Source organism: Cygnus olor, chromosome 3, assembly GCF_009769625.2.
Source record: "Cygnus olor isolate bCygOlo1 chromosome 3, bCygOlo1.pri.v2, whole genome shotgun sequence".
Taxonomy (NCBI): Eukaryota; Metazoa; Chordata; class Aves; order Anseriformes; family Anatidae; genus Cygnus; species Cygnus olor.
The window spans coordinates 33,907,302-33,934,498 of record NC_049171.1 but is presented as its reverse complement, the minus strand read 5'-3'; the positions used below and the strand labels follow the sequence as shown (position 1 = coordinate 33,934,498).

Genomic DNA, 27,197 nt, shown 5'->3' with positions numbered 1-27,197 from the left:
AAATGGCACAACATCTGTAGGAAAAAGCTGGGCCTGTGTCATCTGGACTGTATTTGAATTGGCAAAAGTATACTGACAAAGCTCTTCTCAAGATCTAGTTAAGAAAATGAATTTAGGTGAGAAGTGAGGCAATTATAAAGTAGAAAATGGATAAAAAAAAGTAGTTGACATTTTCACCCTAAGTACAGCTCAAAATGAGTGTTCACTTCAGAGGCTTTATGTTGAATGTACTTTTAGTAACTTGGAAAAAGATGATAAAGAAGGAGGGAACATGTACATAGAACACAGCTTTCATTAACTCCCCTGTCACAATCGGGACAACTCCTTTGGGGCCAGGATTTTAAAACAGAATATGGCATTTCAGTTGAATTTTCAGAAGGAGTTGACTATCTAGAATTTTTAAGCCAAATTGAAACTTCCAATTTGAAATTTTTGTTCTGCTTTGTTTTGCCACGTGTAATGACAGCAGTGACAACTTTTTAGGACACACCACTTACAATAAGTATACCTCTGTATTTATAAAGGAGTTTAGGAAAATGGACATGAAATTCTAGCTGAAACCAATAATTTTTCAGTTCTTTCCTAAGCATGAAAAATGGTTTCAGTTTATGTTATAGGGTCCCTACATGGAAAATGCAAATCCCTACATGGATTGCAAAACTTAGTTCTCAGAGGCTGTTTTTTATCTGCTATATCATACAGGAATTAAAGCATGTTTTGTGTCTAGATGAAGAACTTGCTCTTCTTTCTCTCTGAGCTCAGCAGAAAACTTAAGTTCTTGCAAGCTGCTGACTACCACAGTCCAGGCTCTACATAGTTAGGTCTGTGGGAACAGTACGTCTTGCTCAGCAAGTAGTAATATAGGAAATAAAATGATTGTGAAAGTCATCTTTGGGCCAAAGCAGAACGTGACCAAGCCAGAATGTACATATGCAAGTGGACAGGCCCCTTCAGACTGAGACACGAGGCCAACAAGCCCACGTCTAGGTGGCCTGCTACGGTTGAGTCAAACATGCTGAAGTTCTTTAAAAACGATCCTGATCTGATTCTCTGCTGCCTACCTCATCCTGACACGTTTTCTCCTCCTTAGAGATGGAAGTTGAAAACACAAGCTCATTCAAAATGCATCATTTCTCTTGTAATATCCCCTGTCCCTATCAGTGACTCAGCTGGATGTTCTCTACTCTACTGAAAAGGGTACTGAAAAATAAGGGATTGCTTTCAAATGCTAGGGTATTACATCAAGCTGTCTGTAAAGTCTATTATTTTGCAGTTGATCTAACAGATGTTATTCTATAAAATTGTCATTTGTGCTCGTACATGGCATTTAGTGAGTGGGCTTCATTTTCAAAATGTTATCTGGCAAAATTCAATAATGGATCTAACTCTTGAAGAGAAAAAGGATCTCATCTAAAGGGTCTTCACAAACTCTTCTAAGCTTGCAAAAGACATGTACTGACACAGAAAATTGCTTGTAACAAATTTAAACAAAACCTTGGAAAACCCAGATGTATTTGACATAAAATAACCCAAAAGCACAGGCAATAAACCACTGGATAAGAGAATGGTAGAATAAGTCATTTCATGATGCTAAATTTAATTGGCATGGACACAAATCACTTATTTTCATGTAATGCAGATGGAGCCTAAAAGATTATCCCTCAGAAATACCTAAAATGTCATTCATCAAAGTTAGTGACTGCCATTTAGCATCACCTTCTGAAAAAGTGACTTTCAGTCACCAAGATGACTGAAATTATATTTGAGGAAAAAAAGAAGACTGCAATTTGTTTCATCCTTATGTCAGTCACTTGGATTATCAAGCAAACAGTATTTTGGATTAAAATAATACAAAAACAATGCAAGCTAGCCTGTTAGAGCTCCCCCACCAATATCAGAGATTTAGTGTTTCATTACCACAATCACAAGGGAAAGATGACCTAAAATACCATCTAGATGGAAGGGCTGTGCTCTTAGTTCAAAATTTATGGCATTAGGCTTTACAGATTTTAAATTTGCTTGGCACTGTTGCTGCTCTTACACCAAAACAATGCTGAAGAACCAAACATCCCAAAGTCTAATTTATCCCTGGTGTGCTGGTAATTATGACTCCTGTAGATATTTTAGCTATGGCTTCTTTTGCAGCAAATTGCATTATTATTATTTTACAGTCAAAAATACGCTCTTCAAATTACGAAGGTATAGATAGCACTTGTTTGTTGTTTCATACAGAAACACAACATTGTTACACCAGGGAGAGAAATAATAATTCTTCTCTAAACTTCATGATTTAATATGTAAAATAGCTTCAGGAGCAGGATTATCTCAATTCTCCTTAGAATGAACTGGAGACTATCTCAAAAGATTTTAGTGAGCTCTTGACTATTAGCAGTAGATAAATAATAAATTTTCAAAATGAAAAATGCTTTTTAAACGTCTTACGAGAATTTCTCTTACAGGTATTCAGAATATCAAAGTCTGCATTATTCAAGACAGCAGTTCAGGTTGACAATGCATATGAAAAAAAAAAATCAAGGATTCCTAAAGACATATCACTTTATCTTCAAAAATCAGTACACATTTAACACATCATATTATCAAAGAAAAACAACACTATCAAGTTTATCAACTATCTGACCATGTCCAAAATTTGTCTGGTAAGAGGTCATCAGTGTTAAGATGCCTGCACTAAGCATACAGTGTGTATATATCTTAATCATATTTTTATTTCACATTCTTGTGCTAGAAATGGATTTTGCTCAAAAGTGGCATTTTTTGCTATACTGTATTAACTAATACTGTACAACCACTCTCGTAAAAATGCAGATGAAACTTTCAAGCAGACCTACACCATTTTATTAACTTTTCTTACCTACACTAGAGCAGAGTAAGCAGCAAACATGGAATTTTACGAGCTGTCATTAGTAAGGGTCTTACCTCTTCCCACAGGCTACATTTAAAGTGTTTGGGAACTTCTCCATTCTCTCCTTACTATGCTCACACTGCAAATCGCATAGAAGTTGAAATTATTTTTTAATGGCTTCCCTGAAAATCAGATTCCTGTTTTTCTGTTAATAAAAGCACGATGTATATACATATGTACATACACACTTCACTGCTTAATTCCTGGTGACAGAATCACAATGGTTTGAGTTGGCAGGGCCCTCTGGAGGCCATCTGCTCCAACCCCTGCTCAAGCAGGGTCACCCAGAGCAGGTTTCTCAGGACCACGTCCAAGTGGTTGCTGAACACCTCCGACAGAGTTAAACTGTCTTCTCCTCAAACTTCTCCTCAAACTGTCTTCTCCTTCAAAATTTTTGAAGAGAAAAAATATTTGCAGTTTTCTTCATCCTTTAAGAACATGAGATTTACATTCACAACTACCTTCCTAGGAGCACGTAGATTACTAAGCCATGCACAAATATACTTTAAATTCAGTGTATAATTTTGAAAGGTTACTATTAGTTTTTCTAGAAGAAATCCGGGCAGACAATGGGTGGTCATTAATTACTTTTAGGCTTGGCAATTTATGCCCTATGGATCCACAATCCTGATTCAAATATGAGCATTACTTTACCTTGAACATCTTTTTCTTGAATACATATATATATATATATATATATGTTTATATATATATGTTTATATACGCGCCATGCCAGTGTTGTATAACATTTAGGCACTGTTTGCTGCTTGGCACATACCAGAAGTTGTATTTACAGCTCAAAGTGAGCTTCTACAAAGTTCATGACTATACTGGATGACAGCTCCTCATTCAGATGTGAAACTTTCACATATTCAGGATAGTGGCTGATTGTAGTTATAACTCTTTTTAACTGTTAGTACCACATGATTACCACAGCAAAGACTGAACTTTAGTTTACATTATTATATACCCCTCAACAGTAGCCATTTATAAACTCAGTTACTCTAAACAATTAACCGCACAAACAGGTCTCCTTGAAAAAAAACAACAAAACTGATGATTGTGTACAAATGAAGGCAATGTACCAAGGACACAAGTTTAAGTTTCTACAGCTGAAACCATATTTTTAATTAGTCTATTTAACTAGAAAGTACTTTAAAACAAAACACTAAGATACTGTTTTATACAGTAAGACTTCAGAATAAAACTTCACTTTAAAAATAGTGCTTGCAGGGCACTGGATATCATCCCTGTCAACAGCATTAGCTTTTTACAATTGCTCATGTAAGTTAAGATGAATTAAGAATGCTGAAAGCATTCTTTTTTTTTTTCCATTACAAATGTATTTTTGTATGTGTTTAGTGTATTTGCATTTGTACCCATTATCATTAGGTTAAAAAATAAGTAATTTTAAATTGTGTACTTTAAAAATGATTATTCATGACTGTATTTATTTCTTCCAATTATTAATTACCAAATATATTTGCTGGATGTAAGTCTTTTGTATTTCAATAAAATATAATAAAACTATTACTTGAAAATTTCACAGGGAATTGAATTATTATTTAATCTCACACTACAATGTAGCACATTATCTTAAAGGTGATGTTTAACTGTAGTTCCAACAGTAGCTGAAAATGAAAACCACACAGAAATTGAGACAAAATTATACCTAACAGTCTGAATTACTTCAATTGTCTTAAATTGAAAAATACTACTCTAATTTGGCCCTTGAAACAGTGTGATAACTTTTTCTTTTTAACCCACAAAGCAACAACCTGTTCAAACAAAGCTTTTCTTGCAGCATATAAACTCAAAATATTAAGTGGTTTCATTAGTCACTGATTGTTATGATCTACAATGAAGGAGATGCAAACAGTAAACAGCACAGCAAACAATAAATGCATTGGTTACAGTAAAACTCTCACGGTAAAGTGATAGTAACAAAGGTTTAAATAAATAGCAATACAAGGAAGAAAATATGTTTTAAAAAATCATCAGAATTGAGACAATGGTAACAACATCAGAAGTTCTTAATATCAGAATGTTATTTTAGAGGAACACTCAGAGTAAAAACAAAACGTTTTCTAGAGTAGCTTTAAGCACCACATACATCTGATAAAAAGTCAGCAGGCAGTTCTAGCACTGAATCCTTCTCATACCTTAACTTACCCTTACCTTATACTTTAAATTTTTAAAGACAAAACAGTATGAGAGATGCAACTGAGATTTCAACATGGAATGTATTTATTTATTTAAATTTTCAGTACAGTATTAGAAGGTCATTTAAATACTTTAAAAATATTTTTGGGAAAAAAACAAACAAACAAAAACAGGCTTCTACTACAAAAAGGAAACCGGTCTCATCAGTGGGGGAAAGACCTTATGAACCTTGAGTAGCATTCTCTAGAAAATTCCTATTACTGGTCAGCTAGTCGGGAACGTAGCCTAGCATAGTGATTCTCTTTCTCTCCTTTTATTTCTGGAGTGTTTCATGGAGAAGATCTCTACAATGGACAACTACACTGAGAGGCAGTAAGAAATGTTTACAAAAAACAAACACACAGAACTAAGACAAAGAGTTTAGCTCACCATTTTGCTTCAAAAACAATTTTTTTCTGTGTAATTGTAGATCAGAAGGGCATTAAGATAATACCACAATCCCTGAGATCAGAGATTGATTCCAAATCAACCAACAGTATCACTGACACAGTAGACAAGACAATGGAAAAAATCTGTAAAAGCAGATGAATATTGCCTCACATAAAAAAAAATTAGTTCTGAAGTGAACCAAAAATTATTTTTGTTGCACAAAAAGATCAGCAAAACTAAAATCGGATGGTTTTGATATAGAAGAAAAAAGGTATGCTACTGTGCAAACTAAAATACCCTGATTTTTGGAATGTATCTTCTGGTTGCCTCAGGCATACTGCTGGAGCAATGCAGAGAAGTGGGAACATGTCAATTGAAAACATCCATCCACCAGTTCCTCTTCCACTATTTCACATTTTAATTTCCCTCCCAGCTAATATTTGTTATTTAGCTAACAAGAATTCCCACAGAACCCAATCAGAAAAATAAAGTTTCCCTCTGATACCACTCTGTAGCTAACTTACTGTCTCAAAACAGCCTGCATCAAGGAAACACTGGCATAATGAAAGGAACAAACTGGAAAAATTACATTATTGATTTTATTTATTTTAAGTTCCCCACAGTTATGTTTACATACATATATACACACATACATACTTAAGTGTATATATATATGTATATACATACACATGTACACAAACACACTAAAGTATGAGGTTCTTTGCTTAGTGTTCAGTCTCATAAGATCTGCTTTATATATATAAACTGAGACCGAACACGGTAAGTCAAGAATTTAAATCCAGGCAGTAATAAATATAGAGTAGGGCTTCTCACCATCAGTTCAGTGATTTTCTTTTCCTTGTATCACATAAATGGCCAAAGCTTTTTGCAGTGCTAAATTTCCGGAGACCAGGATTTCTGAAACCTTCATTCCAATCCATTGACACATTAAACCAGTAACCTAAATTTCATAACAGCACCTTTACACTTGTGGAACATTGTATAGGCCTGCACACAGCTTGCTAGCCAGCAGTATGATGCATTTCTTTCATCTTCCAGGCAAAAATTACTGTTTGGTGAAGAGGGTTTTTTTTGGGTAAAATGAAAATCTGTTTTCCAGTTTGCAAGCACAAGACCAAAAAGCAGAGTGGGTATGCAGTGGAAGCTCAGATTCCCTGATGTAGCTAATTAATACAGAGTTAACGTACTACTCAAATATCTTTACATGTATTCCAGTAAGGAGTGCATTTAGACAAAGGCATGTAAGCACATTCTATGGTCAGAAAGGATGTATGCATCGCGAGTTCTCTGTGTACAAACTGTACCTCTTAGAAATTATTAAATATATTTATGTATTTAAAAATTAAAATGTTTAACTTTTCCAAAAAGTTTCAAACATAGTAAAATGAAAGGAAATAATTTTACAGTGTGAGCAATCTTTGCCAATTTATACATCAAGCCCTCATTTTTAAACCAGGTTGAATAAGTAATTGGACAACAAGTTACTTGCATTTCCAATTCCTAACAGAGAGATAAAATACATAATCAAGTTTAATTTGTTGAAATAATGGCCAGCATGCTGAAACAATCACGTAAGTGAATAAGACGCACCTTAAAACTGTAGGAAATTAATAATTCCTATCCACAAAATCTCTCATTGCTTGATTAAGGAACTGTTACAAGCTAGGACACTTGACAGAGGAGATTAAGATAAGATTAGTGCCTGAATCACTACAATATTCCAGAATACTAAAAATTGTAGCTAAATTCAGCAGCACATGGCATTTAAATGATGCATTATGTTATTGGACCAAATTTTTATACAGTCTAACAAAAGGTACAGACCTTGTGCATCTCATTACAGTTAAAATATACAGGACATCTGAGGATCAGGTCTCAATGTTTAATTAAGTTATATCACCACCCAAAAGCTGAACATATTTCCCTTATGCTATCCTTAATCTTATATGCCTTCAGATATAAATCTTGGACAATTTTGCATACGATATTTAAATTACACTACATGGCTAAGTGAATTGTCCAATGGACAAATTTCCTAATACAAATTTGGTCAGAAAAATAAAAATCTAAAGGAGACTTGTACTTTAAAAAAAAAGAAAGTAAGAAAGAAAGAAAGGGAAAAGAAACAGAGAAGTGGTATAAGCCCTAAGGAGCAGCACATTCTTTGTGTACAATATTACAGAATATTGACATATACGAATGCTCTTCTCAGAACATACAAAAAACATTTCTCTTAAACCAAGACAGAGAGTGCATTAAGTAGGAATTTATGAGTCTCAAGTGTAGGAGGATTTCCCATCAGTTTCAGCAGAAGTCAGTAAATACAGACACTAACCAGTTTTCAAATCAGGACATAAAATGTCTCAGATTATATAAAAGAATACTCCAACTTCTCCGGAACAGAAGTCAAAGCTAAGGCCTCACAATTCCAGTTATGAGATACAGCATATCCTCTTTAGTAACCCACCACTTAAAACCAACTATTTAGTGTTTTGAAGAAGAGATTTTATCAAAAGGTGGTTGCAATGCAGTTCTTTGTACTATGTACTCAAGTACAGATAGATTACTTAAAAGTGTTAAGAGTAGTAACAGAAACTGTTAAAGAAAATGCAATGTATAAACAAAATGCAACAAACTACACTGACTGAAAATTCTTCAGGGTCCTCATACCTAGTAAGGCTCTCTACCCAAATTAAACATCATACATTACAAATTAACAAACCACATGATTAATAAAATCTGTTCACTTTATATTAAACATCTCTAATATGATTATAGAATGTTTACGTCCTCTGCTGCATAGAGGAATTCTTCCCTTTGTATCACGGGCAAGGGTTCTCATCTCAAATACCACTGTGCAAAATGACCACTTATTTCAATAGGTTCTGCAGCATAGCTGTAGCATACGTAGGACGAGCTTGTCTGCTTGCAATTGCATTTTGAAGATACTGGATACCTCCACAGCGCTCCCAAATTTCTTCAAACTGTCTCGGCAAAATTTCAGCACCTCGCTTTCGAGTTAAGCCAGTCTCTTCAAGATTAAGCTCGCACATATCCATATCATCCTTACCTGAAATCATACAGGGAAAAAGAAAAACCTTTGTAAAGCTTTTACATCATTCAAAGGTTCCATTAGCAAAGATTAGATCTTTGTTAATTAGATTTCCTCTCTCAAGCTCTGGCTTGTTGATAGACTTCAGAGCTTATGAGGGAAGAAGTCTTCAGAAGGATTTCTATGCACAGGGTAGAAAAGCAGTATCAGAATAAACTAGTATCAGATGCTGAAACAGACAAAAATTAAAAAGTGTTAAAAAGCAAGCAAGAAGGAACGAAAGGGAAGGTGCCAGAAAGATCAGCATCTCAATATATTCTCCTGAAATCCACCACTGAATCTATTTTAGACATATATACGGTTTTACAGTCAACCACTGTTATATTTTTTCAGACGTAGCAACGTGACTAAGAACTTGAGACTTTTGATCAAATCACCAGTACACCTAATCTGTCAGCCTCCCATGCTAAACAAACTGATGTTTACCAAACTGTATTGCCCACATGGAATCCAGTGAAACGAAGAGCGCAGTTCTCTCACTGTATTTCAATCTTAACTTTTAACAGGTGATCTATTGAATGCGTTATTCACAACAGCTATGCTACTTTTAGCTAGGGGCTTAGACACTGAACAAACAGAAGCTGGTATAATTAATTCTATTAAAAGTAATTAGAAAACTAAGGAACTTTGGTTGCTAGTAAAGCATCACTCTGTGAAGCTATACAAATGTATTACAGCCTTCTCATCAGTTCTCAAATTAAAGACAAAATCTCAAAACACTGAACTATAAACAGTGCATTTCCCCAGTACTTCTTCCCCTTTTCATTATCCACCAGAAAAGGAGGATACTAGAACGCCAACCATATCCTGAGCTGCATCAACAGAAGTGAGACCAGCAGGCCGAGGGAGGTGGTTCTCCCCCTCTACTCTGCTCTCAGGAGACCTCACCTGGAGTGCTCCATTCAGCCCTGGGGCCATAAGAAAGACATGGATGTATTGGAGCGAGCCCTCAGAAGGGCCACAAGGATGATCAGAGGGCTGGAACACCTCTCCTATGAAGACAGGCTGAGAAAGTTGGGGTTGTTCAGTCTGAAGAAGAGAAGGCTCTAGGGAGACCTTAAGAGAAGGCTCTAGGGAGGCCTTCCAATACTTAGAGGGCCTACAGGAAAGATGGGGAGGGACTCTTTGTCAGGGAGTGTAGGGATAGGACAAGGGGGAATGGGCTTAAACTAAAAGAGGGCAGATTTAAATTAGATATTCAGAAGAAATGCTTCAATATGAGAGCGGTGAGGCCCTGGCACAGGTTGCCCAGAGAAGCTGAGGATGCCCTATCCCTGGAGGTGTTCAAGGCCAGGCTGGATGGGGCTTTGAGCAACCTGGTCTGGTGGGAGGTAACCCTGCCCATGGCAGGGGGGCTGGAACTGGATGGCCATAAGATCCCTTCCAACCCCAACCATTCTATGACATATTTCATTAGCAGATAAATCTTTACCTATTCCTTGCCACAAGTAGTTTTTATTTAAAACATTTAAGATTTAAAAGTCATTCTTCCATATTAGGCAACATAAATATTGTAAAAGCACCAGTTAGCTACTGGCACTGTACTACAGAAAGGCAGATCATCATATGCACAAATTGTTTTGATACTAACTGCTGTAATTTTTCAAAGTTAACTAAAAACCAGTCCAATGGTGAGTTTAAGTTTCTCAGTTAAGATCTGACCATGTTTTGATGCTGTCTCCAGTTCTGCGAATAATCTGAAAATAGTTAATAATAAAACCGTATTTACACATGGATTCCCAAATAAGAATCTCAGTCCATGACTTCCTAGATTAAATGCAAAAGTAAAACATGTGACCAGTTGCACCTCCAAATGACGTTTTATGACATTTGGACAGCATCAACAGCAGCTCCAAATCCTCACATTCTGCCTAGACATGAACTGCCGATGAAAGAAGAGGATACAAATTGCACAATTTGTATTATCAGCCTCCTTTCTAAAGGGAATTCATGGGCTCTGAACCCTCCTAACATCCGAATTCTGCTTTCAATACCAACCAGCTACAAGGAGAATGGGTGCCTTGTCAGGATGAAGTTCCATTTGTCGAGCAATCCATGGCCCATCAAAATGTGCATACCACCAACCCTTCTTCTTGTTCTGGGGGTCTTTGTATTGGTCCATGGGACGAATGAAGGGAATGCGGAAGTAACGCTGTTGTCTGTTTATTTCTATCTCCTGCTGCCTGGCTTGTAGCTGAGTTGTCAGGTTCTGTTGAGCTATTATACAGCAAAACAAACAAACAAACAAAAAATGCATATTATAATTTGCTTGATTGATCACCAAACTAAAAACAACAACAAAAAAACACAACTGGGAGACTCTAAATACAAGGCTCATCAAGCCCGAATGTATTGCCATCTCATATAATGTGTGTTCTTCTAATTAGTACAGCTACAACACTGGTGAGAAAAGTTTCACGTTAACTATTGTGCATATATATAATTCATCAATTGTCAATGGCCTTCCTAAAGTAAGTTTAGACAGAAGCAAGTAAAATATCACAATTTGCTTTAAATTAGTATTTTAAGTATAACTTTCTATATAAAATTTCTTACCAACCAGAAATATTAATCAGTAACTGTTCCAGTTTAGTCTCTTTGTAAAACAAGGTCACTGTGCAAAGCAGCATTTTCAGTTACAGTAATACAAAGCACCACACAGAGATTTTTCTTTTGACAAACAAGGATATGCAATACTGTTAGAAATCACTAATGTGTTAATAAAAATGTTGACAAATAACTGCTTACCACAAAACAGCCTTCAAAAATAACTGTCTGCCTAAATTGTTGCACACTAAACTCCAGCATTAGAACTACTTTCTGTACACTTTCTTTTTCAAAGTATTTATATTGGACCATTGAAGTCAATAGACCAAACTTCTCCAGGAGACAGAGTTATATGAAACCTCTTAAAAGTTTCATATAAATATTTTTGATGATCACTTCTCACATGCATATTTTGACTCCCTTGGAGTCCCACACATTTATTTCAGACTTTGGAGAAGCACCTTCTTTTGAATAAAGTCAAATACTCTCATCAACTCATCAACTTTCTTACTGTTATATATACAGTATTATAATCAGATTTAAATAGTAAATGCTCTTACAAACAAGATCCCTTCTTTTAATAACTGTCTCCTACTAAAAGTTATTGATCTTGTTTTAGTGTTTTATAATGAGTAAGCTGTTTAAGAAATTCTGAATGTCAACCTATACCATCTCTAAAAAAGAACATCAGTATTACGAGTTTGGTGCTTCAGCATAAAGGGAATAATTAAAAGTGAGTTCCTTTTTTGTGCATTGTCCATAAAGAAACAAACCTAATTGTTGATCTAAGATTTAATAGATGAAAAATGACAATCACTTCTAATAATTTATTTTTACAGTTATGAACAAGACTAATGGACTACAAATGTACCCTGAAACTAGTTCTACTCATATTCAAGCAAAAATAGTATTTTAAATGTGAAGAGTGGGATCTTGAAAAAAAATGTATTTTATAGATCATGTCTTCAACTTTTTTGTCCCATGTCCACATTCACAAAAACAACAAAACCAAAACAGGTTTTAATAGACGAACACTACATTTATACATCAGATCTGATAAAGCATGTGTTTCATACTAAAATATAGCCTAGAGTTCACAGGACATTACTTCTGTGATCTGCAAATTGTCTGAGCATCTGTCAGAGCCAATCAATGCTTTAGTATTGTCAAACACTTTTTGTACTGTAATGGCAGCTGCTAAGACTTATTTCTAAGCCTATGCATACCTAAATCCAAGAGGAAATCTAGAGGATGGGAATGCTAAGCAGCCAATACAGCATCTGATTTTCAACACTACTGAAAGTTGCTATTTACTCAAAAGAAACCACCACCTGAATGTTAGTTTGTGTGCTAGGAAAAGAGCTGTTAATTTAAGTTGATTCCACAGTTTTGCTACAACAACAACAAAAAAACCCACATACTGACATTAAAGCACGGTATTTAGAAGAAATACAATTTTGGAGGGGGAGGGAGATTACCCCTTTAAATAATCTACATCAAAAAATTATTTTATTCACCCTTCCCATGATGGCTCAAAGGGGAAGGAGCTCATGAAAATAAACAGTAATGTACATTAATAAATTAGCAGAGTGACATATAATAACCTTTGGTTGAATATAATTGCAAAATAGTAAAATAGTATTTTATTTGAACATTAAATTCTATGTACATGTGTAGCAAAACAGTGGATTAAATAAAATTAGTACAGAGCTCCTGAGTGTTCCTAATCTTCAAAGTTAGCTTAAATAACCGTCTCCCCACTTACTTGAGTTGTTCAAAAATGGTGCAAAATCTGTAAACAAATATTACATATTGAACAAAGAATAAAAGTGCTGATCTTTTTTTAAGTTACAATTTCTTTACCTTGTTTTTCACCAATGCTGATGACAGACAAATAGAAATTCTAGTTAGAAAGAGAGACATAGGTGTTGAGCTAATTATTTCTATTCATTTCCTGCTCACTGACATAAATAAAATGTCTCCTTTCCTCAACTTTTACAGATTCCCAATTGCTTCTAGTTTTCTCTGGATTTGATTTTGAAACTGATTACTTTGCAATACCTGTTTCGAAACCTCAATTGTACACATGCTAAGTACAAACTGAAACAAGTGTCTTGATAATTATTGTGGTACTTTTAATTTTTCGTATTTGTTATCACGAAAATCTTTAATTCCCAGACCTCTGTTAATATCAAAACTGCCTAGTGTAATAATAGCACACAAACCTGTTTAAATCCTGTACTGCATGTATGACTTTAATCAAAGGATAACTCTAAAATTATATGACATAAGTGAAAAGATGGAAAGAGAAAACATCATCATTTGAAGCACATATCCACTGACACCTAGAAGACTTTTAGCTTACGTATCTAAGAGATCAGAGTTCCTTCCCACTACCTTCTTGGATAATTACAGTACATAGATGTGAAATGCTCATATAGCATAATTATTTGCAATAAAAAGAATTACTTCTGACACTATCAAGAATATCTGAAGTTTCAGTGACTTTCTTATGAACTATATTCTAAATTCTCTTCAGAAATATGAAGCCATATTTCAAGTTAAAAGAAAAAAAAGCACTCAAAAATACTGAAGAGAATGCTGCAAATTTCTCATTTTAGCTAAATGTGATGAGAATATGAATATTCTAAGCTTTACTTGCAGAAATCCAAAGATTTTCTGCTCTTTAGTATTTCCCATCAACAATAAAATACATGAATATTTATTTTAGCTATTTAGCTCCAAACAAAATTTGCGAGCTCTAATTCAAAACAACTTACTACTTTGCAGAAATGCTTGAAATGCCTTTTCTCGCTGTTTTATTCATAAGCTTTCTTAAGCACTGAAAGCAACATCACAAGACATGGCCACAAGACCCCAGTCTTTTATGAGTTTTTTTTCCAGGAGTCCAGATCTCCCCCGCCCATATATCTGAATGAAAGATCCCTGAAAAGCTCAAATTCTCAGGTAATGCTCAAGCAATGCCTAACTCAGTAAATGAATCAACAGAAAGAAGACACCTTTGTATAACAACTGACACTGAGAAAAAGTAGGGCACTTGGGATCTACTTTTCCAATGTCCAAGGACTGTGCCCTAAACCCAAGCTAATGGGACGTTGGTGGAAACGTTCTGTCCCCATCTGCCCTTTCCTCTGCCTCTTCCCATTGGAGCCAGGACTAGAGGACAGGAAGAGAAGTCTGATTTATTGTATCAGTTTGCTGTGATTCTGTTCATCTCGTAGACTCTTGTTATAGCAGATGTACACTGGACTTAAAAACAAAACAAACAAAACCACCACTACCACCAAATCTACATACCTCCAGAAACTGGGCACCTCATTTTCAGGTTTGGCAGTGGTAACACGGTAACTCCTACACCTTCTCATTGAATTTAAATGCCAGTCACTGATTTTCATTAGTGCACTGCTTTGGCAATAAGCACCCATCTGTGAAATCAGCTGAATAACAATCTAATATGAAAGCAGACACTGCAAAATTTGTAATCCCATAATCAAAAATTGCAGTATCATCACTCATAGAATTCAGAAAAGGAAAAAGTAACCTGAAATATATAAGGCAACTTAAATGAGGAAATGATTAACTCTCTTTAAAAGCATCTGCATCTACATATCTGTATCTTAAGAAAGGGTAAAGGCAAGAGAAACCACCTAAGGCTTTTTGTTTTGTCTGGACCCCAAATGTTTTTCCTAGCACCAAAAAAAGCATACCCAGTTCTCTGGACTATTTGTAAGAACTGTTTAGAACCTCTATTTCACTCTTAGTGATAGTTCGGTGTGGAGAATTACACCTAACAGTACTCTTGCAATATTTTAACTACAGAGGTCAGAACTAGTATGAACAATCTTAAAAAGAAAGTCTCAGAAGTCTCAAAATGCAAACCAAGGCTTTATAAATAGAAAACAAACTTCCTTAGTCTTAACCAGCACAGCACTGAACATGTAATAAAAATGCCTGTAAATGCACTACCAAATCAAGAACCATTTTATATTTCTAACAAATGTGAGTTGGTATGAAAAAAAAAGCTTCAGGAAGAACTATTTGGCATATCTATTGTGAACATATTCTACTTTCTGCAAAGTATTTGCCAGTTCCAATCTTTCCAAAATATTTACCTTAATTCAATATGAAAATTCTCTTGAAAAAACAATTTCCTTCAACATAACAACAAATTTTGTTCTAGAAATGTTTTCTCTGGAATACTTTCATCAAAATTATTATAAACATGAAATTCTCTCTCCTCACCATAGTCTGTGACTGATTTGGGAGCACGTTGTTCTGTTTCTGCATTGCGTTTCTTGTTCTTGGATTTCCAAGCATGATACACCTTTAGCCTTCTATGAAACTCTTCTCTGCAAGCTTCTAGTAGTTCGATATCTGTCTCAAAAATAAGAAAAGAAGGGAGGAGTGAGAAAATCAGAAGGATGATTTATGATGTGTCATTTATATTTATGTTTTTCTGTATTGATACATACATCAGGTTGTAACATTAGTATGTTAAATCAGCAGGAAATTGAAATTTTGTAACTGAGCAGAAGTTCTTTGAAGAAGGAGTTAAAAATAATAAAGTACTTTCAAAGACATCTAAAAGCTTGTATATGTTCTGTTGATTTGGTATTTTGATTTGTTCTTTAACAGTTGCACAAACCTCCATTGTAATTCAACAGAACTACACAAAAATGCTTTTGGGGACTGTGTGCTTGTTTTTAAGGTGCAAACAAAAATCTTTCCCAATGCAACAATGCAAAATCTTTCCCAATGTCTACAGCTTCCTCAGGAGGGGAGTGAAGGAGCAGGTGCTGATCTCTTCTCTCTGTAACACTTTTCATATAACTAGAGCTTGACTTCTTTCTCTTTGAAATAAGAAAACAAAACTTACCACAGGATGTATTGATGGTGTCACGAAGTTCTGCATATTTCCATTTACTGAGATCATGCTTCTTCGTACCAGCAGCAGCTTTTGTAGCTTGAACTTGAGGACCTCTACAATTGTTTAAAAAATAATATGTATTAAAATATATATGTATTTCTTAAGGGACAGGTAAGGAATAGGGATTTTTACAACAGGAGGAACAGATCTTCCAATCAACACTGAGCACACTTAACACAACGAAAATGAAGAGCAGAAGGACTGAATTCAAAGGCAAAATAACAAATTACTTCAAGATGCTCCCATGATTAAGAAAAAAAGGAAAGTATCTTTTTAAGTCCAAAATCTTTCTAAATGAATAATCTGATGGGCTGCTTAGAGATAAAAGGAATTGCCATGAATATTGAGTGCTTATGTATAAGAAGACACATACTCAATGTACCTGTGTGTACCTCACCCCAGTTTTTTCTTGGTACTAGTCCATACATAGAACACAGACAAAGAGTGGCCATACACATTTTCAGTTCCATTAGAAAAACAGACAAGAAGGGAAAAATATTTCTGAAGGGAGAAAAGGTGTTTCTTCTCCTATTTAAAAGCTGAACAAAATCTTTTTTTTCAACACTAGAGAAAATATTCCATGCTTCTGACAAAAGTCTAATTTGAGAGAAGAAATCAATCTAACTCTATATTAATTTTATAGTGGCTACCTGAGAACAGCAATAGCTAGTCTGGAGAGGGGAAAAAAAGTCATCATTATGGAAGATAACAAGGAACAAAAATCACACTGACCAGTACTAAAAGATCCAACCAGAAACAGTTCTTTTCAAAGGCAAAAGGCTTTTATCATGTAAGTAGTGTGCAATAAAGTCAACAGCATATGAGAAACTATTACTAAAATCTCCAACTTCTTTAACAGTATGAATAAGTTGTTATATTGTATATTTTCCTTTTTAGTTACGAGAATACAAATATATTTTCTATGACAGTTTTCTCTGGATAGGTACAGCATTTCTGAAAGCAGCGATAAAAATAAATTGCATTTGTTAAATTTGATAGAATAAAAACAATCTGCTTAGCCAAATGTTCTTAATAGCAACTGCACCATCTCTTCCAGTGTAATTAAAACTACAGAATCTTACTGTTTATTGCAGCCTCAGTTTAATTACTCTTCCTCATGTTACTAATCTGAGTCAACACACAGCTTCCAGTTATGGTACATGAGAAGTCTGCTAAAAAATTACCTCTGCCTTTTGAACAGTACTAAGTACTAAGGGAAAGTAACTCTTCATCACCCTTAGCACTCTTCATGACAAGTAAAAAAAATAATCATTAAACAGAGAATTCAATTCAAAATATTAATTTTAACATTTTGTTATCAATAGAACGCCGGTAGGACATTAAAGGGTTGCTACTAAATGTAATTTCCGCTATCTGGTGTCTAACCTTGCTGAACTTTAATTTGACAAATCCGGAGGATTTTCCTTATTTAGCAACACCACCTACCACTCTAAGAGTTTGCTACAAAATTTAGAGCAGCAAAACGAGGCCGTAAGACCTCTGGTTAAAGTAGTAATCTTTAAGAATGCTAATCCAATTGAACGGCTTAGCTTTTCCATTACAGTGCTACTCTGAAGAGTATCATCCTTGACAGTCACTCTTCACCACTCAATTTGACAATGTTATGCATCATAAACGGTATTTTCAGACTTAAAAAACAAACTAACAAAAAAGGTCTCAAGTCAAAAGTTTCAAGTATATGAATAGTGAAAAAAAAATTGTCAAACAAGCATACAGAAAGAAGTACTGCGTTTCTCGTTCAACCATAACAAACAGCTTCTGATTTTAGTCAAAGTTTTGTGGGTTTTGCATATTAAGACTTGGCCATTGTCATTGGAACTATGTCAATATATGTAGTACAATCTGGCCGTCTAGATTCACAGACATTTATAATTATAAATTATAAACAATTATAAACAGCATTGTTTACTTCTGTTTTTAAAATACCTCTGCAAGTAGCAAGTTTAGGCAACATCTGTGTTCACAATTATCAACACTATGACTAGACATTAATCACGTAACACCAACCATATTCAGACCATACAGCATAGTGCTGTATTTTACAAGATTCATTTTTAAAAACTTCAAATAGTTTAAATTCTGATGTAAAACTTCAGACAATGAATGTCAAAAGGTTGTCTTTGCCCTCAGGTGGCACCCAAACACCTAATTGCTCACTGGTATGGAGGGCACTATAACCATTTCTTTCAACAGAAAATATATTCTAACATAAACAACTATGAGACTGTTACAGTAGAATTGTATTCAGATCTAACCCTGCTTCTCCCTTACTGAGTCCTTCTGCACTGTACACAAAATCTTTCATTATTTCACACAAGCAATCTCAGAAGAGGATTTTGTTTACATGCCTTGAGAGGGTTTTTAATATGCTTTTAAACAAGGCAATTTTCAAAACTTTTCATCCACTATTTCCATTCAAATAAAAAGTGAAATATTTTCTTATTAAACAAACAGTTACATTAACATTAAATAATTTAATTAACCCTCTTGAATTTGTAGAAATTCTTCTTCCAAAGATGTGGAGCCCAGTTTTCTATTATCATATCGCGAAAAGAGGAGAAACCTAGATGAATGTTATCTATCAAAATTACACAAAATACCAAGGTAGAGAAACTGTTCTTACTGGTTTTTATGTAATCAATTAAACTAGCAAAAAATATTTACTGTAAAATCAGATGATGACTGGTAATAAAAAAGGTGTTGAAAAAGGAAATTTATCTGAAATAGATCATTTACTGATCTGCTTAGCACTTAAAAAACAGAGCCCCCCTTTTTTTTTTCCAACCCATTTCATGTGTGATTTCTTTACAGGAAATGATTGATTCCTTCAATATTGTTGTCTCACCTACCTAGACAATATTTCTGACATTTCGTTGGCCATTTGTTCCCTATAAAAAAATTGATACGTAAGCATAAAACAAATATATTAAAATAAAAACAGCCTTTATAACTGTGATAGTCTCTTGCCAATCGAGTACAAATTCGAGTACAGAAAATAAACAGCTATTGATTTTTTAAAAGTATCCATCCCAATATGTACATCGACATGATTCTTTGTTAAGATCAAATTAATCATATAAGGCAGTGAAAAACTGATGGTATGTGAAAAATTTTACACTAATTATAACCATCTTTAAATAGATATTATTAGATATATTAGGATATTAATTTATTAGACATAAGCACAGTAGGGTATATATAGAGTATTATAAATTGATTTAAAGTTTACAGATGGGGTATTAGTAAATAAGAGGACAGAATAAATTTTCTTTGAATTAATTAATATTACATTTTTTCTATTAGAGTATTCAAACGGAAAAAAAGTGCCATACGCAGTCATTTGAGGCTTTGTTCCATTGGCTCTGCAAACAGAAAATATTTATGTTAGGTAGACTATTTCCTTAGTTATCTTTCTAATAATCTGAAGCAGGAAAAGGTGTGTCATATTAACTTTTGTTCCTCTCTAAAAATTTATTATCTCTTTTTAAAAAACTATTGTTTTAAGAAGTTAATTTGGAAAAAAAAATACAAGTGAAAATCTGAAAACATTCCAATTTCTCCTTTAAAAAAATCTTTCCAAATCAAAGGTTTAGAGACATATTATTGATATGTTTTATGCCTGGATAAGCACATCACAAGAAGTAACAACAGTCCTCATTCATTTAGCTGCTTTAGGAACAGGACAGATAGCTTCTTCATGCAAGCTGTGAAAAGGCATTGCATCTAAACGCCATAGTGAAGACACACACACACACAAACACCTACAAAAGTGCCAGTATCAAATATGCTACAAAGTAGAACTTGGATTATTCTTACACAGCTAAGAACAAATCTCATTTGGGCAGAAAAGTCTCTACTACTTTCTTCTAGATTTAAATCTTAGCTTATTTAAGAAAGGATTTACATCGCTATGTTAATTTGTTCAGACCATTCACTTTCTAATCATTCAGAAAAGCCTTCATTCTCTGACCACTACACAGCAGAGAGAAACCTGCAGTTATAGCTATCAGGATGGTTACCTTATCATCCATTTCTGGATTTCACAAGACAAATACCAGGACCAACTGTGAGCGGCAGGAAACACTGAGCTTCACTAACCTAGAGAAGTTATTGAGTTCTCTGACCCCTTCTTGTCTATATCCTCCCTTCTTCCATCTTTGAGAGAAATTTGTCAGGTGGTAACAATACATGACTTTGGGTTTACCTTCAAAGTACTATATTGCACCAAAATCCAAACAGGGAAAGCAGAAGATATCTAGAATGCTGCCTGTGAAGCAATTAATTTGGACATTCAACTGAGCATATTAAAATCATATCTGAGCCAATACGATAGCGATTGTATAAAAACTGAGGGCAAAAACACAGTAATCTGAGTTGAAGTGTCTACAAATTAATATTGCACATGACAAAAAAATTACCTACCTATGGCACGCAGGCACTAAGCTACTAAAAGTATACACTAAAACTAAATATGAGTAGCAAAGAGAACACTTCTGGGATCTAGAAATTCCACAAAAACACTTGAGATTTTCTTATACAATCTTCTTTCAACAACAAACTAATGAAAACTCACATCACTAGGCCAGTGACATGATCATGTCCTACATACTATTTGACCAGTAAGTACTATTTTCATTGGACATTTATGCCAAATTCTCACCATAACTTATCCCAATACTACTGTGTTCTTGATAAAGAAAAAGAAAGCCAACCCTAGCTAATGTGCAGACCCTTTAGAAAGTACCCCGGCTGGGTAGCAAAGCTTTGCTAAATATTGTCTCTGTCTTGTTCTTATCTGAACTGGGTAATCTGAAATTAGAACTATTCCTAGCAAAAGGAAGAAAAAAACACCTATTTTTAATGAACTGGTAATTGCTGAGATGTCACTCAAATATATCTTTTTATGTTAGCTCTTTCGGAGAACTACATAGAGAGCACATCTTAAAGATACTTTCTGGGGAAGAAACAAATCCACACAGTTAGAAAATACACCAACTACATGTACATTTGCTGGCTATAAAACTTCTTTAGAGGAGAAGAGAGCTACTGCTTTGCAGGCAGTGTGGATCTGTACAGCAAAAGCAGGCACTTCTACATCACACCAAAAAATTCAAATAAAACAAAAGTTTAAGACATTTAATTTTCAAACCCATCCATGTTAAATACATTAATTCTGTGGCAATGAACGCACGGACTCTGATGCAAGTTGCAATCGAAGCAAAAAACCTTTTCTTGTCTCTACTTCTGCTCTTTTATACCCGTCCTGAGATAGCACAATACCATGGCAACTTCCTAGCGACAGAATACAGCCTACCTGCACTTTGGTACTCCCTCCCTACCCAAGGTTAAGCAATCACACAGTAGCACTTATATTACAAAAACAACATCTCGGTGCTTTCCCAAGTTCTTCCTAAGGTTCTTTCCCAAGTTCTTCCTTCTGCCGACCAACGCAATAAGCCTTTGGTGGCTATCCAAGTGCATGTATACTTCTGGCCCCACATGATTCATTCTAAAAAAACCTTACCAGTCAGGACACAGAAATAATTTATTTCTGCCTTCAAAGAGGTCTTCTTGTTCAAACAAAACAAAGCACAATAAAACACACAAATTCATAATACACTATTGAAACCATAAAGTATAAAAAAGGGTACATTTTATTACTACTTACCACTGAAGAAATTCCATTCCCTACTTTAAGCCAGTCATAAAAATCATAACCTAAAATGGTTGCCATCCTTGCCAGAACTCAGAAAAGAGAACTGCAGTCATATTCACAAACACCTACTAAACTACTGATATAGCAAGACATAAAATGACGATACTATTTAATTAATAGAACAATACATAAACAAGAGTTTAGTTTTCACAAAGGGGTGAGAGAAAAAAAAAAAGAGAGAAATTTAAGCTTTTAACTCCATACCTGCTCAATCCTACATCAAGCTTTGTCTCTTCACTGCTGAGTTCTGCTCCAGTCTGGGCAATTCTCATTGCAAGTTCACGATCACGACGTTCCTGTTCAAGAACTGCCTGGTGCTGGGTTTCCTCTTCTCGTTCTCTAGCTAGCTGAGCCTCAATTTCAGCCTGTATCATAAAAACGTGTAAAAAAAATGCATTTAACTTTAATCTATTAAAAAAAATAGTACATGAGCAAAAATTAGCAAAAAATACACTAGTATATTTCTAGCTTTTTAAAATATATTTTATTATAAAATATAGACTTAAAGTTTGCCTACCATCATTAAAACTCTGATGACACAGAGCAATATGATTATTCTCCACAGCACTAACACAATACTCCCTTGATATTCTGCACTTAGCATTACAAGATTTTACAAAAGGCACTGCTTTGTACTTAGGTTTGTTGTGCATTTTGAAAGGGGATGAAGATGAACACTGAAATCTTCTGTGAACCTGATCTGGGTTTGAATTGAAATGCATTTCAAAATTTCTACTTACTGCAACAGAAAAATAATCCAAATATAATGCCTCTGCAGAACAAAGCTGCAATTGCAGCTTACCATCACTATTTAACAATGGGTCTTGCAAACATAGTAAGTAAAATGTGACCATTCAGTTCAAACTTCTGAAAGTCATATATGCCAACTCTTTGCATTGCCCTTCTTTGTGTCCAAAAGCCAACACAGGAGACAAAGTCACTTCCCACTCATCATGAATTTGCACCAGTGTGCAAGACCGGAGTGCAACACCAGTGACTTTTCCCTATGCAGATTATCTGACAGTGACTACCACCAGAAAGAAAGATAACAAGTAATTAACTATGTAGAAGAAAAAAGTGCCCTACTGGATTACGTATCTTGCTTTGTATCCAAATGCAGCAAATGTTTTTAAGTAAAAGTGTAAATTATATTCTGCACTGCAGATCTTCACATCTCAGAAACACAGATAAATACTCTCCCTAGAGATGCTCCCAATCCTGGCAGACCATGTTTTAAAAGGTTCTGACAAGCGTCCAGTTTGCTTCCTGAGTGGACACCATTTAATATATTTAAACGGTCCCCGAATGGAAACTTATCCTACCAGCTTCTCCCAAAACACTAGGCACATCTGCAATGGTCTCCAAGCAATGATTCGGAGACTAGTCAAATAGCAGCTTACTCTTTTTACGTTTAACTTCTGTAAGCCAGAATTGCTTACTATTCTAGTACAGATGATAGACAACAACTCTGGAAAGATCCATTTTTCATCAGTTAGGCTCTAATCTTGGCATTAGTTCCAGGTACTTGCTTATCAGGAATAATGGTGAGATGATAAAAAAAGGCATGCAGAAACAAGGAGGAAAATCAGTGTTAGACTAACTCTAAGGATAACAAAATATAGAAAAGGAGAAAAATTCCATTTCTGATTAATCACAGAAAGGGCTTTAGAAGTCTGTAATCATCAGAGATAGACAAGCATGCTGCCTTGTGCTTATGGCAACAGCCCCTAAAGGGAAGCTTTTTGTTTCTGAAACTCCTCTTTACCCAGGTCACACAGAGAATCTCTGAGACAACACGAAAACCGGATCTGCGTCCTAACACAAATCAGAGAGCTCATGGTGGAATCAGTAAAAAGCGTCAGAAATCAAGGCAGAGGGAGAAGGAGTAGGGTTTGAACTTCATGTATTCTACACAAATGTAGTTAAGGGGGCTACTTGTAGCCTCTCAATATTACCAATATTCTGAAAATGTTTACAAGTAAGCTGATACCTGACATGGCCTGAGTCCACACACATGACTTTTCAAAAAAAAAAAAAAAAGTGCTCCAAACTTGCCACTGCTTCTTGTACTTTCTCTGGATACCACTGAGAAGAGTCTGCCTCTGTCTTGTCTGCTTTACTCTTCCCCAAGCAGGTATTTATACACACAGAAAAGTGTATAATTATTTTTTATTATTATTAAGTGCATATTTATGCCAGGGGGTACAGCCCAAATGACAGGCCTCCAGCTAGACACTGTGCTGCTAATCACAGCCCTTTTGAGCCTGGCAGTCCCCACCAGTTTTCAGGCTACCTCACTGTCCACTTATCTAGCTCATCCATCATCTGTCTAGGAAGATGCTTATGAGAACAGTGTTGAAAGCATTGCTAAAACTGTTATAATTCCTGAAGGCTAGTCTTATTAATAAAAGCAAAGAACCATTGTTACTTTTCTATTTACTTTTATTTTCTTCATTATTAAAACTGTAAGATGCTAAAAAAAATTATGGCATCTCATTCTGCTCTCTATTCCCATTCAGTTACGTCAACAAACACTATCAGAATAATTTTTAGAAATATTAATACTTTTAAATATTACCTTTTTGGTCCTTTCTGTCTTATGTCTCAGATAAAATATACGTTCTTAAACCAAAAATCTCTCCAGCTTCTGCTGACAGCAGAAGCTTCTTTATGCTTCTCATTCACATGCACATTCCTTCCTACCTGAAAACTGAATTTACCTTATGCATCTTTTCCTCCTTCTGTAGTTGTAATTCAATAATAGCACTAATTCTAGACAGATTATATTAAGTGTGCCTAATGTAATACTGCTGTATAATTTTGAGACTCATTTATAAGCCATTAGACTCCGTGGAGGTCCTACCCTGTGAAAAAGATTTTAAAAACAACAAAAACAAAACGAAACAAACAACAACAAAAACACAACTAAAACATTACCTGAATACGCTTTTCTTCCTCTTCCCTCTTTTTCCTTTCTTCCTCTTCTTGTTTTCTCTTTGCTTCAATCTCAGATTTACTATTACAAAAGAGGAAGAGGAAATGAAAATTTTTGGTGACTTATTGCAAAGCAAGTAAACGAGATATGAAATCATCCTCCATAAAATTAAGTGGTAATCCAAGAGTCTGTATAGTCCTGATGACAAGATCCTGTTAGTAAAGTCAAGGGCCTTTCTAAATCCATTTTTATTCCCAGCTGCATCATAAAATATCTTTCATCTTCTATTCTGATTACACCTGAATTAGAAATTGTCATCAGGGGAAAGGAAGTATTTTAACAGTGGATAGCACACTGCAAGTTCAATCCAAGTGACTCTCTTTAAGCACAGGGTTATTAAAAGTAACCTCATTAAAGCGCCTTCCCTATTTTCTTCTCATTCTAAGACCAGCAACTTGTTTGACACTCACAGACGCCTTTCTTCTTCTTCCTTCCTTCGGCGCTGCTCTTCTTCTTCACGTCTCTTTCGTTCTTTTTCCATTTCCTCTTGGATGCGTCGTAGTCTCTCTGCTTCCTCTTCTTGCTGTTTCTTCTTTTGCAGTGCACTCAGAAGCTGCTCTGAGCTTCTAACTAGAGCATCGTATTCTTTCATGATCTGTTCTCTAGTCATCATAGTGGTCTGCAAAATGATATAACGAGAGGGGATAATATTCCTTTACATTTGTAATTCACTTTTTTAAAATGTGTATTTGAAAAATCTATTTGAGAACTGAAAGCACTGAGCACTGTAATTAAATTATACTTAAATTATACTTCAGAATTGGGGAGCTTGAACATGCCTTCCTTCCTTCCTAAAATCCTCTGGATCCATTATTCTCCTCTCTCTTACAAAACTGTAGGAAGTAGTCTCCATTTTATCACTGAAACTAACATGATTTTTCTTTAAAACATGCCTTCATTTCTGAAACCCCACAGTTATGCCACAGAAATGAATCCTTACCATCCTAAGATGAAAACTGAGAGCCTACTAGGTACATTTTGTGTCATGTTCTTAGCTTCTATAGGGGTTATTTACAGCTCTGCCTTTTATGTCACAGCACAGTTTTACGTCTTAACATGGAGCATATTGTAAGTAACAGATTAAAAGAAGGTATATAACTTATATAACTATATATATATATATAACTTATTTAACTTATATAACTATAAACGCGCAAATAACGCGTTGAACGAAAAAATAACGCAATTGCCTTCACTACGTGTTTTCAAATTTCATTGATAGCAGCAATTTAATTAATTTGAATTTTACAATTTACAATGATGCATACCACTAAAATTGTGACACGGGGTGTCTCCTCACCTTTTATAAGGGTGTATCATGATGATAATCAAGTTGTGTAATTTTTATTAGAAAAAAAGAAGTATAGGTTGACAGGCTAACTCTATTACTGCTCCAACTGTGATTTTAAACAACAAAATCTTAATACAGGACACTTAGAAGGCTATTAACATGGTATGAAACACAGAACTCAACATTTCTTTTCCTAACATTGATAAATTCCAGTGTGCTTTCATTTTGTCTGTGTGCTTTTCTTGTAAGAGACTAAGAACTACAGGCCTTGATACAAATTCAACAACTAATTTCCCTTCATGATCAGTCTGAAAAAAACCTTCATAACTGGAATATCAATCTCCTCACTCTGTGATAAATGCTTGTAAGTTTCAGCCCTGATTAATAATAAAGGCAACAAGCAACTGACTAGCAACACCCATCTCACAAGATCAAGACACATTTTTGCTTTAAACTCTCTAGTGCCAATTTTGGAACACAGATAATAATTCCAAAATCCACATTTACTTCAGCTACATTCACAAATAATTTTGAACCGGATGTAGTAGTGTCCACTGCCTCTGAAAAATGAGACTTCTATATTTAAATGTTTTCCTATAAAAAAGAAAATACTTTGATCTTGTACTTTAGATTAACACTTTAAAAGATTCCAGTAGAAAGAAACTATTTCTCTCATACCTTAATTTTGTTCATTGAAGCATCAATAGAATATTCCAGCTCCTTGATCTGCTTGCTTGTTTCTGCTTTTCCCTCCTTCAGAGCACTTACTACTTCATTGAACTTATCAAGTCTCTTTTTCAGTGTACGCACCTTTATCAGACCATCAATGCTGTGAATTTAAGACATTTTATTTGAGATGTTTTCAAAAGGTGACATATTTAAAACTATAGCTACCTTTCACATTAAAGAGGTAGACAGGGGAGACAAACCATGCCTTCAGATAAATCTCACCATCTTTCTGAAATTCAAAAATTATCAACATGAACTAATTGAACAGCCTTTTACTAACAACCACTGTTAGTACCAATCAT

At 34.9% G+C, this 27,197-nt stretch overlaps 1 protein-coding gene across 5 annotated transcripts in view; it reads right to left on the bottom strand.

The window, feature by feature from the left end:
- Nucleotides 1–5,147: 5,147 nt before the first annotated feature.
- Nucleotides 5,148–27,197, bottom strand: part of MYO6 (myosin VI) — a 106,590-nt gene continuing 84,540 nt past the window's right edge. For 2 of the 5 annotated variants that reach the window (XM_040550874.1, XM_040550873.1), the window contains exons 25-35: nucleotides 26,845–26,995; nucleotides 25,286–25,494; nucleotides 24,818–24,896; nucleotides 22,085–22,245; nucleotides 19,497–19,526; nucleotides 19,014–19,052; nucleotides 16,093–16,196; nucleotides 15,459–15,590; nucleotides 12,961–12,987; nucleotides 10,647–10,865; nucleotides 5,148–8,606 (exon numbers count right to left, since the gene is read on the bottom strand). In XM_040550874.1, coding sequence (XP_040406808.1) covers nucleotides 8,407–8,606; nucleotides 10,647–10,865; nucleotides 12,961–12,987; nucleotides 15,459–15,590; nucleotides 16,093–16,196; nucleotides 19,014–19,052; nucleotides 19,497–19,526; nucleotides 22,085–22,245; nucleotides 24,818–24,896; nucleotides 25,286–25,494; nucleotides 26,845–26,995 — 1,351 coding nt within the window. In that variant the 3' untranslated portion in view covers nucleotides 5,148–8,406. The remainder of the gene's footprint in view (nucleotides 8,607–10,646; nucleotides 10,866–12,960; nucleotides 12,988–15,458; nucleotides 15,591–16,092; nucleotides 16,197–19,013; nucleotides 19,053–19,496; nucleotides 19,527–22,084; nucleotides 22,246–24,817; nucleotides 24,897–25,285; nucleotides 25,495–26,844; nucleotides 26,996–27,197) is intronic. The other 3 variants (XM_040550875.1, XM_040550876.1, XM_040550877.1) reach the window with 3 other exon arrangements.